General features: G+C 37.2%; 5 protein-coding genes across 7 annotated transcripts; 4 read left to right on the top strand and 1 right to left on the bottom strand.

The window, feature by feature from the left end:
- The first annotated feature begins 418 nt into the window (after positions 1–418).
- Positions 419–4,134, top strand: LOC143378616 (tubulin gamma-2 chain). The gene is made up of 9 exons (XM_076830459.1): positions 419–754; positions 939–1,141; positions 1,216–1,362; positions 2,221–2,357; positions 2,419–2,613; positions 2,702–2,813; positions 2,900–3,031; positions 3,097–3,279; positions 3,381–4,134. Exons 1-9 carry the CDS (start codon positions 706–708, stop codon positions 3,582–3,584), a joined length of 1,362 nt encoding a protein of 453 aa, XP_076686574.1. The 5' UTR covers positions 419–705; the 3' UTR covers positions 3,585–4,134.
- On the bottom strand, positions 2,928–5,427 carry Trmt61 (tRNA methyltransferase 61). The gene is made up of 4 exons (XM_076830460.1): positions 5,073–5,427; positions 4,720–4,992; positions 4,154–4,323; positions 2,928–3,932 (listed from the first exon to the last, which is right to left on the bottom strand). The coding sequence occupies exons 1-4, from the start codon at positions 5,425–5,427 to the stop codon at positions 3,759–3,761; spliced, it is 972 nt and encodes a 323-aa protein (XP_076686575.1). The 3' UTR covers positions 2,928–3,758.
- Positions 5,428–6,340: 913 nt separating this feature from the next.
- Positions 6,341–8,100, top strand: Jagn (jagunal). 2 transcript variants are annotated; one of them, XM_076807070.1, is made up of 5 exons: positions 6,341–6,546; positions 6,624–6,755; positions 6,971–7,112; positions 7,429–7,644; positions 7,735–8,100. In XM_076807070.1, the coding sequence occupies exons 2-5, from the start codon at positions 6,664–6,666 to the stop codon at positions 7,861–7,863; spliced, it is 579 nt and encodes a 192-aa protein (XP_076663185.1). In that variant the 5' UTR covers positions 6,341–6,546; positions 6,624–6,663; the 3' UTR covers positions 7,864–8,100. The 2 variants fall into 2 exon arrangements, with proteins under 2 accessions (XP_076663185.1, XP_076663184.1); XM_076807069.1 differs by having other exon boundaries at positions 6,345–6,755.
- Positions 8,101–8,855: 755 nt separating this feature from the next.
- On the top strand, positions 8,856–11,706 carry Atpsyngamma (ATP synthase, gamma subunit). Of its 2 annotated transcripts, none has more exons than XM_076830529.1 (3): positions 8,856–9,004; positions 10,449–10,989; positions 11,066–11,706. In XM_076830529.1, the coding sequence occupies exons 2-3, from the start codon at positions 10,466–10,468 to the stop codon at positions 11,430–11,432; spliced, it is 891 nt and encodes a 296-aa protein (XP_076686644.1). In that variant the 5' UTR covers positions 8,856–9,004; positions 10,449–10,465; the 3' UTR covers positions 11,433–11,706. The 2 variants fall into 2 exon arrangements, with proteins under 2 accessions (XP_076686644.1, XP_076686645.1); XM_076830530.1 differs by having other exon boundaries at positions 8,961–9,112.
- Positions 11,707–12,616: 910 nt separating this feature from the next.
- Positions 12,617–14,941, top strand: Polr1c (RNA polymerase I and III subunit C). Its single transcript, XM_076807066.1, has 7 exons — positions 12,617–12,761; positions 12,848–12,907; positions 13,046–13,236; positions 13,307–13,491; positions 13,572–13,760; positions 14,471–14,719; positions 14,802–14,941. The coding sequence occupies exons 1-7, from the start codon at positions 12,708–12,710 to the stop codon at positions 14,915–14,917; spliced, it is 1,044 nt and encodes a 347-aa protein (XP_076663181.1). The 5' UTR covers positions 12,617–12,707; the 3' UTR covers positions 14,918–14,941.
- The last annotated feature ends 694 nt before the right edge of the window (positions 14,942–15,635 follow it).

A 15,635-nucleotide genomic window follows, 5' to 3' on the forward strand; every position in this document is an offset into this window, starting at 1 on the left:
TACGTCGGGTTACCAAGTTTCAACCCCCATACTTGTGACGAGGGAAGATCTCGAACCCGGAAATTCAATAAATTATGGAACTCTGTAAATACCTATATACGGGATATTCCGAAAACAGATGCTAATTTCCCTATTTGTATATAGTGTTCTTTTATTTCATCTTTAAAAACTCTTGTCATTTAAAACAACTATTAATAATCGGTAAGAGTAACTTAGAGTTTAAATTTGTCTTAAATTTAAGCGCGAAACATACAAACTTATGTATAATTGTAAAGCTTGCTGAACTTCACTTGTCGAACTTGAATACTTTTCGAAATTATACAGTTCAGAGAAATATTTCGATAGTATTGGAGAACTTGTGAGAATAGACTTACACTCGTAGCCTTCTGTCGGTGAATTCGCGAAGTACTGTATGTTTGCGAATAACACCATCTACAGCCGAATACAATAGCAATAACTATATATATTTTGTACGTTATTATTCTTTATTTTCGTGGCATTATATTGCCTAACCATAACATCAGTATTTATGCGCGCGTTGTAAATACGTACAGTTTGTTTATCGCGATAATCACAAAAAAAACAACGCGATAAAGATCCCAGTAAACGTGAAATGTTAATCAAATTAAAAGTCCATCCCGCGTAAAGTTAAACTCAAATAATTGTAGTCAATTCGGCCACCAAGGCGAAAGTAACAAATTCAAGATGCCTTGCGAAATGATAACATTGCAACTTGGCCAGTGCGGCAATCAAAGTATGTAATCCTATAATTCATATTCCTTTCAGAATGTCATCTCACGTTCTCGTTACTAGTTGACAAATATCGTAACCCAGTATCGTATTTTCAATTACCAATGCGAATATGTAACGCATTCAAATATTCTACTCTTTGAGAAAAGTCAGAAATTCGTTTCGATGCGTTTGTATTTCCCTTTCAGTCGGATTCGAATTTTGGAAGAAACTATGCGCCGAACACGGCATCAGTCCAGAAGGAATTTTAGAGGACTATGCGACGGAAGGAACCGACAGAAAAGATGTATTTTTCTACCAGTCGGACGACGAGCATTATATACCGAGAGCAGTATTATTAGATTTGGAACCTAGAGTAATTCACACGATTATGAATTCTACGTACTCCAAGGTAGATATTTTCATCGAGCTCTGAAATTTAAATTAGCCTCGTGATCATTAGCGGTTACTCTTATCTTTTACAAGCTATACAATCCAGAAAATATTTATTTATCGAAACACGGAGGTGGCGCTGGGAATAACTGGGCGTCCGGTTATCATCAGGGAGAGAAGCTTCAGGAAGAAATTTTTGATATTCTGGATCGAGAGGCTGATGGAAGTGATAGTTTAGAGGTACGACCGATTTGATAGTTTAACCTGGCGGGAGGCGCACCCCAAATTGTAACACAGGTTGTCGCTGCCGGGTCAAAAATATTTTGTAACTAGCGCCTCTGTGGTAAATTTTACCCAGTAGCACCTCCCGCCGAGTTAAGGGGACCTTCCGGTCTAAAAGTCGATTTTTTTATTTCATTTTTCGAATGTTCAACCTTTTAGGAATATGTGTTTAAAACAATTTGTTGAAATTCGTAAAATTCCCGAAGTTAAACGCGTTTTTCTCGAAACAGTGTTCTCAAAACGGTGGGACCTGTATTTCCAAAAGTTATTATCCGATTCGATTGAAACTTTTTTTATTTTGAAGAATATTCTTCTGGCTAGGGGGGGGGGGGATACCAGAAAAAATACAAAAAATTGAAGATTTATAATTTTCAAAGGCGTTGAAAGGATGAAAAATATAGGAAAAAAGTGATTTCAAACTTCAAGTGTCGATATTTTCTAAAAAAATGTCGTTTTTGTATTTTGTTCTGGTTTCCCCCCTAGCCAGAAGTATATTTATCAAAATAAAAAAGTTTCAGTCGAATCGGATAATAACTTTTGAAGATACAGGTCCCACCGATTTGGATGAATTTTTTGACGCCTCGACTTTAACGACTCCCCAGTGCGGTCTGCAATGATTAATTATAAAACAAAAATATATTTCTATAATCTAAAACATTCTTAATATAATGCAAAAAGTCCCATTAAATTATATATAGTAGTTTTCCTTTAATTAATTCCTAAAGATCACCTATTTTTTGGGGCTTTAGATCGGATGGTCTTCTTAAGGGAAATTATCTGCAGCTTAAAAGATTGCTGTACTATTTTCATTTACAGGGGTTCGTTTTGTGTCATTCTATAGCTGGTGGCACAGGCTCGGGTATGGGTTCGTTTATGCTCGAATCTCTCGCAGATAGATATCCGAAGAAGTTAATTGAAACGTACAGTGTTTTCCCGAACCAAGATGAAATAAGGTGAAATATTATCATATCGATCGTCTCGCGAATATAAATCGATTAAATGATCTTCTTTCAGCGATGTAGTGGTGCAGCCATACAATTCTTTATTAACACTGAAAAGGCTGACGCAATGCGCTGATTGCGTCGTTGTTCTCGACAATACTGCGCTCAACAGAATAGCATCGGACAGACTCCACATTCAGAATCCCAGTTTCACGCAAATCAATCAGTTGGTTTCTACGATAATGTCCGTCAGCACCACCACACTTCGGTAGCTACCACTTTCCTCCATTCCACGAATTTATAAATGTTAGAAAATTTACTTTACTTCCATACGAATCGTATCTTGATATCGCTAGGTATCCTTCGTACATGAACAACGACTTAGTTGGTTTAATTGCTCCATTAATTCCAACACCGCGTTTACATTTCCTCATGACTGGTTATACTCCGCTTACTACAGATCAAGAAGTGAGTAACGAAGCTTGTTTCGCGTAATATAATTCCGTGTCGCGTATATATATTAAAATAACGATTATTAAACTATGATTGGATAGGGTGCATCTGTGAGGAAAACTTCTGTACTGGATGTAATGAGGCGTTTATTGCAACCGAATAACATGATGGTTTCCACGGCGTTAGATAGAAATGCGTCTCATTGTTACATATCTATTTTAAATATCATTCAGGTAAGTTTTCTCCAATCTAAGGTATTAAAACTGCAAACAGAATCAAGCATACAATTTCCTCACAGGGCGAAGTAGATCCAACGCAAGTTCATAAATCGTTGCAAAGGATCAGGGAACGAAAACTCGCGCAATTTATACCTTGGGGTCCCGCTAGCATACAAGTAGCTCTCTCCAGGAAATCTCCATATATACAAAGCACGCACAGAGTGTCCGGCTTAATGTTAGCCAATCACACTAACATATCGTCGGTAAGTTATTTAATACTACGTAACTACTCATTTCATCTCAATCCTAAATTAAAGTTATCAGTTACTGAATTCGTCAACTGTAAATGCGTAAAAACTTTCAGTTATTCGATCGTGCCCTGCAACAGTATGATAAACTGCGAAAACGAGAAGCGTTCTTGGAGCAGTTTCGTAAAGAAAAGATGTTCGAAGACAATCTAGACGAGTTGGATAACTCTAGAGAAGTTGTCGAATATTTGGTGAAAGAGTATCAGGCCGCTACGCGACTCGACTATCTATCTTGGAATCCCAACAAAGCAGAAACATAAGATATTTTAAAATTCTTGTTAAGATCATTCTGCGTGCACGTAAGAGTTTAGGATCTGATCGTTACTCATTAGTTTTATGCTTTCTTCAGGGAATTCACTCTCAGTAGAACTGAAATGGTATCAGTCAGCTTTCGACAGGATTCTCCGGTGTCCTTGCCATAATTTAGAACTTATTCAGTCGTTGCACTCCAAATGTATTTCTGACTTCCGTGCGTATAACGGGGGTAGTGTAGCAACTGTAATGAATCCTGTATGACCGGGTAAAGAGCGAGCATGCGTCACTGTAAGAAGCTTCGTTTGATCTTGCTTTCCATTCTCACTTTGTTGTGCCATATCCTTGTTCGTATGCTGAAATATAATTTGAAAGTATTATTTCGAAAGGTTTAATGTTACTTCGAGAGTAAGGAATGTACCAAGCACGTGCCATTTATGCAATCATAACATTTACGATATTTTTCTATAAAAATTAAACGAAAAAACGATATTCCATGGGGAAAAAAAACATTCTTTTATATCCTACTACGAAGAATATATCAACAATGGGCAATGACTATGTATATTTTACAAACCTCGTATTTCAAGCACTCTAAATCCAGTATAGGAAGGTTTTTATATTGAACATTCACTTCCCTCTGTAAGCATTCGAATGTGTTCAATTCAATGAACCCTTTTGAACTTAAGTTTGTACAAGTGCGTTGAACTTGTTCAATACAAGGAGAGAAGGAGCAGAGCTTTCCACCTAGTAAGAAAGTAATTTTATATTGACTGTGGGAAACTTTTGAAAAAGCCGTGACCACTTATTTCATTGCAGTGCATTATTAATAGTTTGCTCATATAAATTCTGTGTAATTAGGAAATTCAATCCCGAGATCCCGGCTGTTTTTTGGATTCTAAAACTCCCAGGATTTGATGTATCAAGTTATAACTTATCCCGAGAATTTCGAGAACTTTTAAAACCATAAATTACTTTATGAACTGAAAAATATAAAAATGGAATCCAAAAAACAGCCGGGATCCCGGGATTGAATTCCCTATGTGTGATAGAAAACGCTGTAAGAATTGAATAAATTTAAGAGAACGACATTGCACTTCCATGCAAAGGATGCGAGAAGAAAATATAAATTTATCAATGTACCTGACTTTTTTAAAGTACATAATGCACGATCGATTGCTAACCATGGATGAGGGAGATCTAAGAAAATAGCATCCGCCTTGTTTGTTAATTGCTCTCCGAATCCATCCACGCAAACGTCTTTATGTCCCACAGTTACGAATTGGCTAAGACCGTGTTTCTCGAATTCCGCTCGGGCGACGTTTACACGTAGCTCGTGGAAATCGAATGTGTATAAATGGCCATGAGGGCGAACTGCTCGAATCAGTGCATGGGAAAGCGATCCGCTTCCAGTACCTAATTTGATAGAACATGGAGACTAAGAGTGCGCGTCGTAATTAGCATTCTAATTCAGTAAAATTTAAATATTCCTCAACCTGTCTCGACGATTACGCTTCCAGGTGACAAATCCATTAAGTATATAATGAGGCTTATGTCAGGACTATAAATAATTTGCGTTCTATGAGGGACTGTCAATGTCCAAAGCTCTGGCGTCGGCTGCAACACGTATCCCCATCCCCGCGAGAGTTGTACTTTTGTACCATATTTTTCTCCAACCAGGGAAAAAACTTTGAGTGCCCCGTATATTGTTTGGAACACGTTATCCACCATCTGACCTTTCTTATTTAAAATTTTTGGCTTTATCTCCAAGGAGTGCATATTACTAGGTCCTAAGTATAAAATTACTACGTCTCCTTCATCGATAACTTCTTTCGCTTTGTTGAAACTCATTTTGTTAAAGCGGCAAAATGCTACGACACTATCCTTACTGTATTTTATATAATTACATGATTTCCATCGATCTATTTCTTTTCAGTTATTGTGATCTATCAAGTCATACATCTAATAGCATCGCGTATATAGATTTTTAATTGTTACGAACTTATTGGAGTAGGTGGAATAACCTATGTCAAATTTTTTATTATGCCGTGTATAAAAGTCCTGTTTCACGTGTTAATAAAGATTTTACACGTTATCATTAATCAACAAGTTTACGACATTTAATCATAGGTTATGTCACTGCGACACACGTGGTGTACACTGCGGCACCACGCGAACGTAGCTGCACACCTACCGACACCTACGAGACATCGATATGTATTACGATATATAAAACAGGAGCGAAATTTAAAAGTGGATAATATCTGTATGGGAAACATGAAAAGAATTGGCCGCCTCCACGGTCCTCACCTTGTCCTCACATCTCGATTCGCACCTTGGAGCATATAAACATGGGGCGGTATTATCAGTCATTGCGTAAGACTAAGATCTTCTTAAGCATCCGGCATCCTTTACTAATCTACTTAGAGCATATATATGCTCTAAGCCCTCGTGTATATTTTTCTCTTTTTACCGCCGTCTACATTTTCGCCCATTGCATGCTTCCTCCATGTTAATATGCTCCAAGGATTCGAACGAATTCGAGCACGTTTGAAGGGAGCGATCAATTCACGATTTAATCCAAGAGCAACCAATTCACCACAATGTTTTCTCACGCTTGACGCGTGAAATTGAATCCTTAATGACGGCAAGGCAAATCATTTACGCAAGTCAAAAATGTTTCCATTATTCGGAAGTTGCAATGAAAGCACGGAAGGCCCGAAACCTCAGAGTGCGAAGTAATAATTAAATGAAGATATTTTTGTACGTTTACACGGCCGAATTATGGATATAACGGTGCCTGAATATGGAAAGGGTTCAAAATGAAAATCAACATCGATGACGCGCGATTCCACGTTAAATGGAAACGTGACTTAATGAAAGTGACACATTTGCAGGGGAGCCGTGGGAGCCGTGACCCATGAGGCCACTAACAGAGCTTCTGAAAGTTTAAAAATAGTTAAATAGTTGGTAATGAAGTACCCAATAGTTTATATTGTGTTACAACTGCCAAATTGTTTGTACATGATTTTCCGCTGTTAAAATAGGAGAGCTATTCGCACATCTCATTCACTATAATATCGAAATATGGCATCGAAAGTTACGCTGTCCCAGGCTCTGGGTACAGACGGGAGTGATTTTAATCATAGACAAAAAGTCGCTAGCCAATATCAAATCAGGTAATACAGACAATTCGTATATAGGACATAGCCTGCTTTGGTTTATTTACTTTTCATTATACATTCCATTCTATTTTCGAAATTACTCGCCACTATCCGCGGAAGGATATTTTTGAAAATTAATATCCTCTTGCGTGCGAAAAGAATAATTAAAAATAAATCGTTGCACGCCACTCGCTTATTTGTCGTTGGGATTAAACATGTCTTCCTTTTAGCGCAACAAACAAATCAAGACTGAAATATTGCATATTTTTTCACTATCTTCTTTTCTTCGTTATGCTTGCCAAGTTATCGGCCGATATTTTAGATCACCTGGATATATTCATTTTGGAGATCGAGGAGTTGCAAGTACCTCAGGTAAATTGATAGAAACGTACACGCGTTGCACGCGTACTTACGAGGTGAGGCGTCTTAAATTTACAACCTTAATTTACACTGATATTATTACTAAGCTCGGGGAACGTAGAAATCATTTAATCTAACTTATGCCCAGCTTGAAATCGTACAGTTCTTTCGCTCGATTCATCTTTCCTCCAGTTACGATATTGAGTTAACTCAAGGTAGTTATTCCAAGTGCCTTACCACGCGTTAGAGCTTCATGAAATATTAATGCTGCGATATTTTAAGAAGCTTTGTACTTTTGCTGCCATTATTGCCGTCTCTTGCGTTGCAGCCTCTTTGGTGGGAATACATATGGTGCGCGAGCTTGATGTCGAGCTTCCTTGCTCTGTCCGCTGTTAAAAGGAACAGGATTAAGATGCTGCAACAGTACATGATAGGTATCGTTTTATTAGGATATGGTCCACTTCTTTACGCAGTTGTATATTACTTCAAGGATGTTTGGAAGTATCTGACTATTGGTAAAGCGGACGAAGTCCACATTTGGCAGGTACGACTGTTCGATGCGAGAGATTGTTATCGAGTTTTATTTTAATGAAAATGAGAAGTGTTTGTAAAGTTTGTGGAAACCATTTTTCAGGGCCTGCCGTATGGATTATTGTGGTACGCGTTTATCCTCCTGGCCTCACAGGTCCACTCATTTTCTCTGTTCTTCTCTTGGAACCTTTTGGTGGCTTGGAAGACACGAGGGAGTAAAAAGCTGGATTAATATAAATTATAACCAGATAATTTATAGAAATTTCAAGCATATCTGTGAATATTGTTGAGTATACATATTTTTATTTGGAACGTGTGAAGGCACATACGAATCCTTTTTAAAAGAAAATTGAAGTTTAAAAGTAATATTGGTGATGTGTAAATATGTGTATATATATAAATATATATATATATGTGTGTGTGTGTTGATGTATGTTATACAAATATACACAAATTAATGCAATATGCATTTCAAAACAATTTTGTTCATCTTCATAAATTAATTATTTAATATTACAACGAATATTGAAACCTGAAATTTTTTTAAACTATTAACGAACTTAAGAAGTTAAGTACTGTTCTCTGAAATTGACAATTTCTTTCCTCTTTTTATGTTCAGAACAGGATAAGTCTTTATATATAATTACTTTATAAGTTTGCAATATTTCAATATCTTGGGAATAATCGTATCGCATTCTCTCTATCGTCCTTTACGTATTTGTAAAGTCAAACTTCTTAGCGCATTGAAGTTTCACGTCCCGTACAAGCTTGCCTAAGTGCATTTCATTTAAAAATAAATATAAATCAATGTCGCGTTCTAAATGTGTGTATATTTTAAAAAATAAATCTCGCGGGTTACTCGATTACGAAATAGAAGTAACTATGAAGTTCCAGTAAAATCCCTAGCGCAGTGGTTCCCAACCTGTGGTTCGCGAAGTGTTTTCTGGAGGGTTGCCACGGTTATTTTTAATTAACGATTTTTTTAGCATTTATTTATTTGCATATGGTTATGCAGGCCTGGAAGGGAGGTAGCTAGATTTTATGCGTTGACCAATGAACGTGCAACTTCAGAGTAAAATCTAGTGAGATCACTCACCGGTTTTGTGACGTTTTGTCGGCTGAAGCAGTCATTATTTAACTATTATGATTATTATAGAAGGGGATCGCGACTCACAAAAGGTTGGGAACCATTATCCTAGTGCATTCACTGGGGAGAACTTTCGCGTATAGAGGGCCTATCGATCGTCCCTAATAGCACGTCCGATCACGTATAGATATTTCACTTGCTTATGAGGGACTTCGTGTCCTGTGACCGTCACTGTCGCGCTTAACTCGGTTTCTCCAATTTTTCTATCGTTGTTTTAAGGCGTGCGGTGAGTTCAATTCACAATAAACACATTAACATGTATCAAATGTTACGAATAAGTTAATGTCCCCAATCGACTGATACATAACGCAACAAATCGCGAGACGACTTAACAGTAAGCAGAACTGAATGGTGTCCATTGTGATTATATAAATGAGATAATATCCCACTCGGTTGAAAAATTACCAATATTTCGCGATATGGGAATTGACAATGTAGTCGCAACGTGTTAACTTTAATTCATCTTCTTCATTTCATATTCGTAAATTTCACTCGCGCTGCGATCTAAACTTTTTCCTAGAATCGCTCATGCGAAATCGGTGAGACAGGTGAATTTGTTCTGCGAAAGTAATGTAACAATTGCTACCTTTTAACGCACTATGATTTAATTAAATTTCATCAAGTGAACTCGTTTATAACGAGAGTCACTGCAATTGAATAATAAAGTTTGACAGAGAAATTACGGAATATGAGTTCGAATATATTTAATATAAATTACACAGAGATATATATTTTATATTTATCATTTAATTAATTCGTTCCTTGTATAATTTATTCTTTCATTTTTCAAAACTTGAATGACTGTGTTGGTAAGTTAAATATACTTTTTCGCCTTGTCCTTTGTTAGTTATCCCCTTGAAATTTGATTTCATGCGTAACTTTATATATTTAGTATGTTATTTTACTTTTGTATTCCTTGCATTTATTGTTTCTTATGTATCTTAAGTATCTTAAATATTATCTTTGTATAACTATTGTTTAGGGAAAGTATATTATAAGAGTATATGAATATTATAAATTTTAGTGTTGTTATTAATACATTGAGTAGTTTTTATGTCACCTTCTATCTGCCTTACGATACTTCTTTCAAATAAAATGTTGATAGTAGAATTTTGAAGTAAACTTTATAGATTATATATAGCTGGAATTGTAATTGTTGGAACCACCCAGAGTTGGGCAAAATGTAATCTAATTACAACTTACAAATTACGATTAATATGTAATTGCGTAGTTGATTAACATTATTTTTTGTAATCGTTAATTTAAGTAGTTGACCACAATTTTGTCAACTGTTGATTACACAATTACATTTTAATCGAAATTTGTAAGTTAGATTACATTTTGCCCAACTCTGGAACCAGTGAAGAAGAAATAAATCTTTTTGTGTAAAAGGATTGAAAATGTAGAATAAGAGCTTTTTGTGGGTCTTATTTTTTAAAAATCATTTTTGAAGATTCATCAAGTCTGTGTATAATTCAGAGAACTTCTAAGAAAATGATAGTATTTGTAGTTGAAATACACTTGAATTTGAAAATTAAATAAGCCTTTAATTTAGTTAGTTTTACTTCTTACATATCTCGTGAACGAGACAAGCAAAGAAATACAGCTTCCCATGCATAATCCAGAATCTCGATTAAAAACACGCATATATATCTTATGAATATTCGCAGGTACAACCACCTTCAAAATGTTCTCCAATCATATGACAACGATCGTGCGGCTTGCTGCGCAGCAGCAGCAGCAACAACGTGGCATGGCGACCCTTAAAGTCATTTCCATGAGATTGAAATCGGTGAAGAATATTCAGAAAATCACGCAGTCTATGAAGATGGTGTCGGCCGCTAAATATAACAGGGCGGAGCGTGATTTGAAGCAAGCCCGACCACTTGGAGTTGGGTCGAAAACCTTTTTCGAACAGGCTGACATTCAGGCGCCGGCGGACCAGCCGAAGAAGCTTCTGGTAGCTGTAACGAGCGACCGTGGATTATGCGGCGCTGCGCACACGGGAGTGTCTCGTAATATCAGAGATAGTCTGTTGGCGGACCCCGCGGAGCGCGAGAACACCAAAATCGTATGCATCGGTGAAAAATCGCGGTCAATTCTGCAGCGTATGTTTGCCGAAAATATACTATTTGTTGCGTCCGAAGTTGGTCGCAAGCCACCCACGTTTAATGATGCTGCTAAAGTTGCGGCTGAAATTATGAACAGCGGGTATGTTTTCTTTTATTTTGTTATTATTATTACTTATTTATCATTACAGCGTTTAACGCCGAGCTAACGTTTACAGGTACGAATTCGGCTCGGGACGTATTATCTACAACCGATTCAAATCAGTAGTGTCGTATTCCGTCGATCAACTGCCGCTCTTCGACAAGAATGCGGTGGTCACTGCCCCTAAGCTTTCTATATATGATTCCCTCGACGAAGAAGTAATCCAGAGTTACCTGGAGTTTTCTCTGGCTTCTTTACTGTTCTATTCCATGAAGGAAGGAGCTTGCAGCGAACAATCCAGTCGCATGACGGCTATGGACAATGCCAGCAAGAATGCGGGAGAAATGATAGAAAAACTAACGCTCACGTTCAATCGTACCCGACAGGCTGTAATTACTAGGGAACTAATTGAAATCATCTCTGGTGCAGCTGCATTGGAGTAAACGCGCGACATTTTTTAAAAAGTTAATACACGATAGTGCTGGAACGTAGGTCAGAAGAATGTTATCATGCGGAGATGAGCTGTATGGTCTTTTCTAGAAAAACACAAAGCTCTGTATTGTGGCGGGGCAAGTTTACTGCGAACGATCGAACGCTTAAAGATACGGCGATATTTATGAATTCAAATTCAATTTAAGCAATTTGGAAGATCGCAGGAATGCTGTATTTGTTAACATTATGGTCGAAACTGCCATGTGAAATAAATAATTCTATCAACTTCTTGCTTTATATTTGTTACCTGTGAATAAAGCGAAACATTGATATAATAAAATTTCGAATAATGTGTCGGTAGATTATCTTTTTTTAATCTGTGAAAATTTATTCGCATCTGAGGTTCTAGATCTTTTACAGAGGCTCTGCTGCGACTGGCGCTCGTTATGCAACTACCCTTGGACAGCAATATTGTGAATGTGGTGTTTCGAAATGCGTGCTAAAAGAATATTTAATATACTTGTAAGGTAACGAGTTGACAGTATTGGTGATAATAAAAGTTATTTTAATAAAAGGCCTATCTCTATCCTCAGAATGCTCGGAAGGCAAATAAATAAATATACATATATTTATACTTGTGTATGTCGAATGGGGTGGTTTCGTTAACAGGTGTCGCTTCTAGGTGGCTATAGCTAGTGATCCTCTAGGGAGTGAATATTGTAATGAAAAGGTCATATTAAAATTACATACAAACCCCTCTCGTAGAGCAAAAAATGTTTTAAACAGTTCAAAGTTGAAAGACACAATCTAACCGCGGGACCGCTATTAAAAAAGGGCACGGGAATAGGGACAAAAACATGGATTTTTATTTCAATTAAAAAAATATGAAAAATTAACATTTTCAATCCGAAAAAATGCCTTAATAAAGAGAAAAGTTCAAAACACCGATATAAATTTTCACCAAGCAAAATTAAAGTAAGAGAAGTCAGTAATTAATTCCTCCGCGAGCAATTCGGCGTCAAAGCACGGTAATTGGGACATCTAGGCTGGTATTCATAGTCGCTACTTAAGCAAATGCTCAAGCATTCGGCATCCTTTACTAGCTATTAGGTTAGTAGAGAATACCGTATCGAATAGAAAACGGGCGCCAATCACCCTCGCACCGTCCCTGGGAGTAGATTATATCTCTAACTTGAATAAAATCCAGTAGATTGTGGAACACTCAGCTACACCATGTGCGTTTTGCAGCAATTGTAGATGTAACCTGAATGTCATAACAAATAATTATGGCAGAAAATCGAAAATCTCGTATTATTCTCGAAGAATATGGCATACCGAATGTGAGCATCTACTAAACAAGAACACACGCGACACGTAATAATTTCTTTCCTCTAAGGAAATCTTAACAGCCCGCTTAATTTTCCAGGCCTCGGAGTACACGAATTATGAACCGCAGCAGGATTGGAATTTACATAACTTTAAAGAAGTAATGTCTGATTTGAAATTGCGTATGAGTCCTTTCTAATTCAGTAACGACTAGTCGAATGTAGTATATAGTACATCGTCCGGTACCTTACAGTCTTATCATACTACCTCGTACTACATTGGTATATCACATTCACAGGAATTCAATGTACAAGTAGTCAGGGAATCCGAAGACGAACGAGAGCTAGAATTCGATTTAATCGGTTATCCCGTCACATTCGCTAACGCATTTCGTAGAGTTCTCTTGAGCGAAGTACCTACTATGGCCATAGAAAAAGTTTATATTGTAAACAACACGAGCTTGATTCAAGACGAAGTTCTCGCTCACAGGTAAAGAGCACACGCACATATATATCGTACATTTGAATTTTTTTTCTGAAAAACTGTGTTGATTTTAAAGGTTGGGTCTCGTACCACTAAGAGCTAATCCTAGGTTATTCGAATATCCTTCGTCCACTTCTAAAGACGAAGATGAAGTTAGCGACCAAGATACGCTGAGATATGAGCTGAAAGTATCGTGCATATGGAATCTTCAAGCTCCCAAAGATTCTCGACGAACGACTGATATGTACAAGAACAGTAACGGTATATAAATATCTGATAATTCAATTTACATTCTTGCTAATATAGGGAATAAGGAAAGCTGGAATAATATTCTTACGCAGTGTATAGCAGGGACATTAAGTGGGTTCCGATCGGACGCCAAGCAGAACTTTATCCCAGAGGAGCGGAACAATTGGGCGTTTTAGAAAATGATATCCTGATATGCAAAATGCGCCCTGGTCAAGAAATCCATGCTTTTATGCACGCAGTTAAAGGAATCGGGAGAGATCATGCTAAATTTTCTCCTGTAGGTAAGTCGAAGTTTAAAGAAATTTGTATTAAACTATCATAGAGGAATGTAGCATCGTGCAACCAAAATCTCAGGAGATTATAAATTAATCAATACCCACTTGGAAACGGGTGTTTGGCCCGAAACAATTCGGCCTACCCGGATTTTACGGGTACCCGGCTCGGCTTGGTCTGAATTTCAAGCTGCCCGAATATTCGAGCACTCGACAGCCCTACCTGGCACCTCTCAAAGAAGAGGCTTTATAAAGAGGAAAGAGAACTGGATTTTATTCTTTAAATAAGTTTTTATAATCATCTAATGCTGGCCCGTCCAACTTTTGCTCTTACCTTCGAAGAGCGACGGCGAGTGGTTGCGAGCGAAGGCAAGAGCAACGGTTGTGCCCCACTTTTGGGACCTTTTGCTGTTGAGGGGCGCGAGGGGCCTAACTTGGTGCCTTCAAGAGTGAAGAGCAACTCGCGGTTGCTCGTGCGAGCAAGTCCCTGGACTGGCCTGATCTAATGAATGCTGTTGAATTTGCATTAAAAATATTTTTATCCGTTCAACTCGGCTTCCCCAAGATTAAATCTTGAGTGCGCCACTGCTTCTCCTACAATTAATATTCAAACCTAAACCTTCGCTCAAACATTCAAAGTTCCTTCGAGATATTTCTAAATTAAAATCAAATTGTAAATATATGCTTCATTGTCTAATCACGCATTTATTTATATTCAGCTACGGCTTCGTACAGACTACTGCCAGACATACAACTATTAAAACCGGTCAGAGGAGAAATGGCAGACCGTTTAAAAAACTGTTTCAGCATCGGTGTCATAGAAGTAATCGAACAAAAACCAGGCGATCCGGACTCCCGTGAAGCGAGAGTTAAAAACCCGCGTTACGATAGTTGCTCTAGGAACGTATTCCGACACGAAGACCTCAAATCATGCGTGCGATTAAGTAGAGTACGAAATCACGTTATTTGTAAGTAGTAAATAATTTGCTGTTTAATATATTCAATTTTATATAACTTCGTAATTTCATTAATCTCCTGTTATTCTTGCAGTTACTATCGAATCGGTGGGAACGTTATCACCCTCCGTATTATTTGTAGAAGCGGTTAAAATTCTTAAAGGAAAGTGTAAAACGTTTTTGGAAGAACTTGATAATATTGGCCAATAAAGATTTATAATGCTTCACTAATAATATTTTCGATTCGACCTTCTATCAGTGTTATTCGATGGCAACCTTTTACCAACTATTTTAAGATGTCTCTTATTATTATTATTAGTTTGTTCAACAGCTGACAATCCCGAACTCGAAAAAATCAAAAAATTTTGAAACTGGATATGTAGGGGATTTCCTTCTGAATTTAACCCCTGAAACTTCGGCTATTTTCCGATTTTGTGTTATAACTCGCGAACTGTAAGAGATATAAAAAAAAGTTTCAAGACAAAAGTTCCTAATTTTAATTAGATTTATCAGTTGGTAAAAAAATTATTTTACAGTTCAGGAGTTAGAACACCAAATCGGAAAATAGCCGAATTTTCAGGGGTTAATTTCACCCCCCTTGGAGCGAATTTGGGCAGCAAACAAAGATTGCGTTGTAATCAGGAGGAAATTCCTTACATATTCACAAAGTTTCAAAATTTTTCGAATTTCCGGGTTCGGGATGTTCCCTTGTGAGATAAGTACCAAAGTTGTGTGCAAAGGTAAGATAATCCAATACGTACGCGAAACAACGAAGTTTATGCATTTGCCTCTGACTATATATTCAAATATGCCACAGTGAATAATACCCAAATGTAAATGAACTACAAAAACCTATTAAACCAATCTCCAACAGCATTTCTTATCGAAATGAGATAAGTTAAAAACACGTTTCTCTGTCACATTTTAC

This window comes from Andrena cerasifolii, chromosome 2, assembly GCF_050908995.1.
Source record: "Andrena cerasifolii isolate SP2316 chromosome 2, iyAndCera1_principal, whole genome shotgun sequence".
Classification (NCBI taxonomy): Eukaryota; Metazoa; Arthropoda; class Insecta; order Hymenoptera; family Andrenidae; genus Andrena; species Andrena cerasifolii.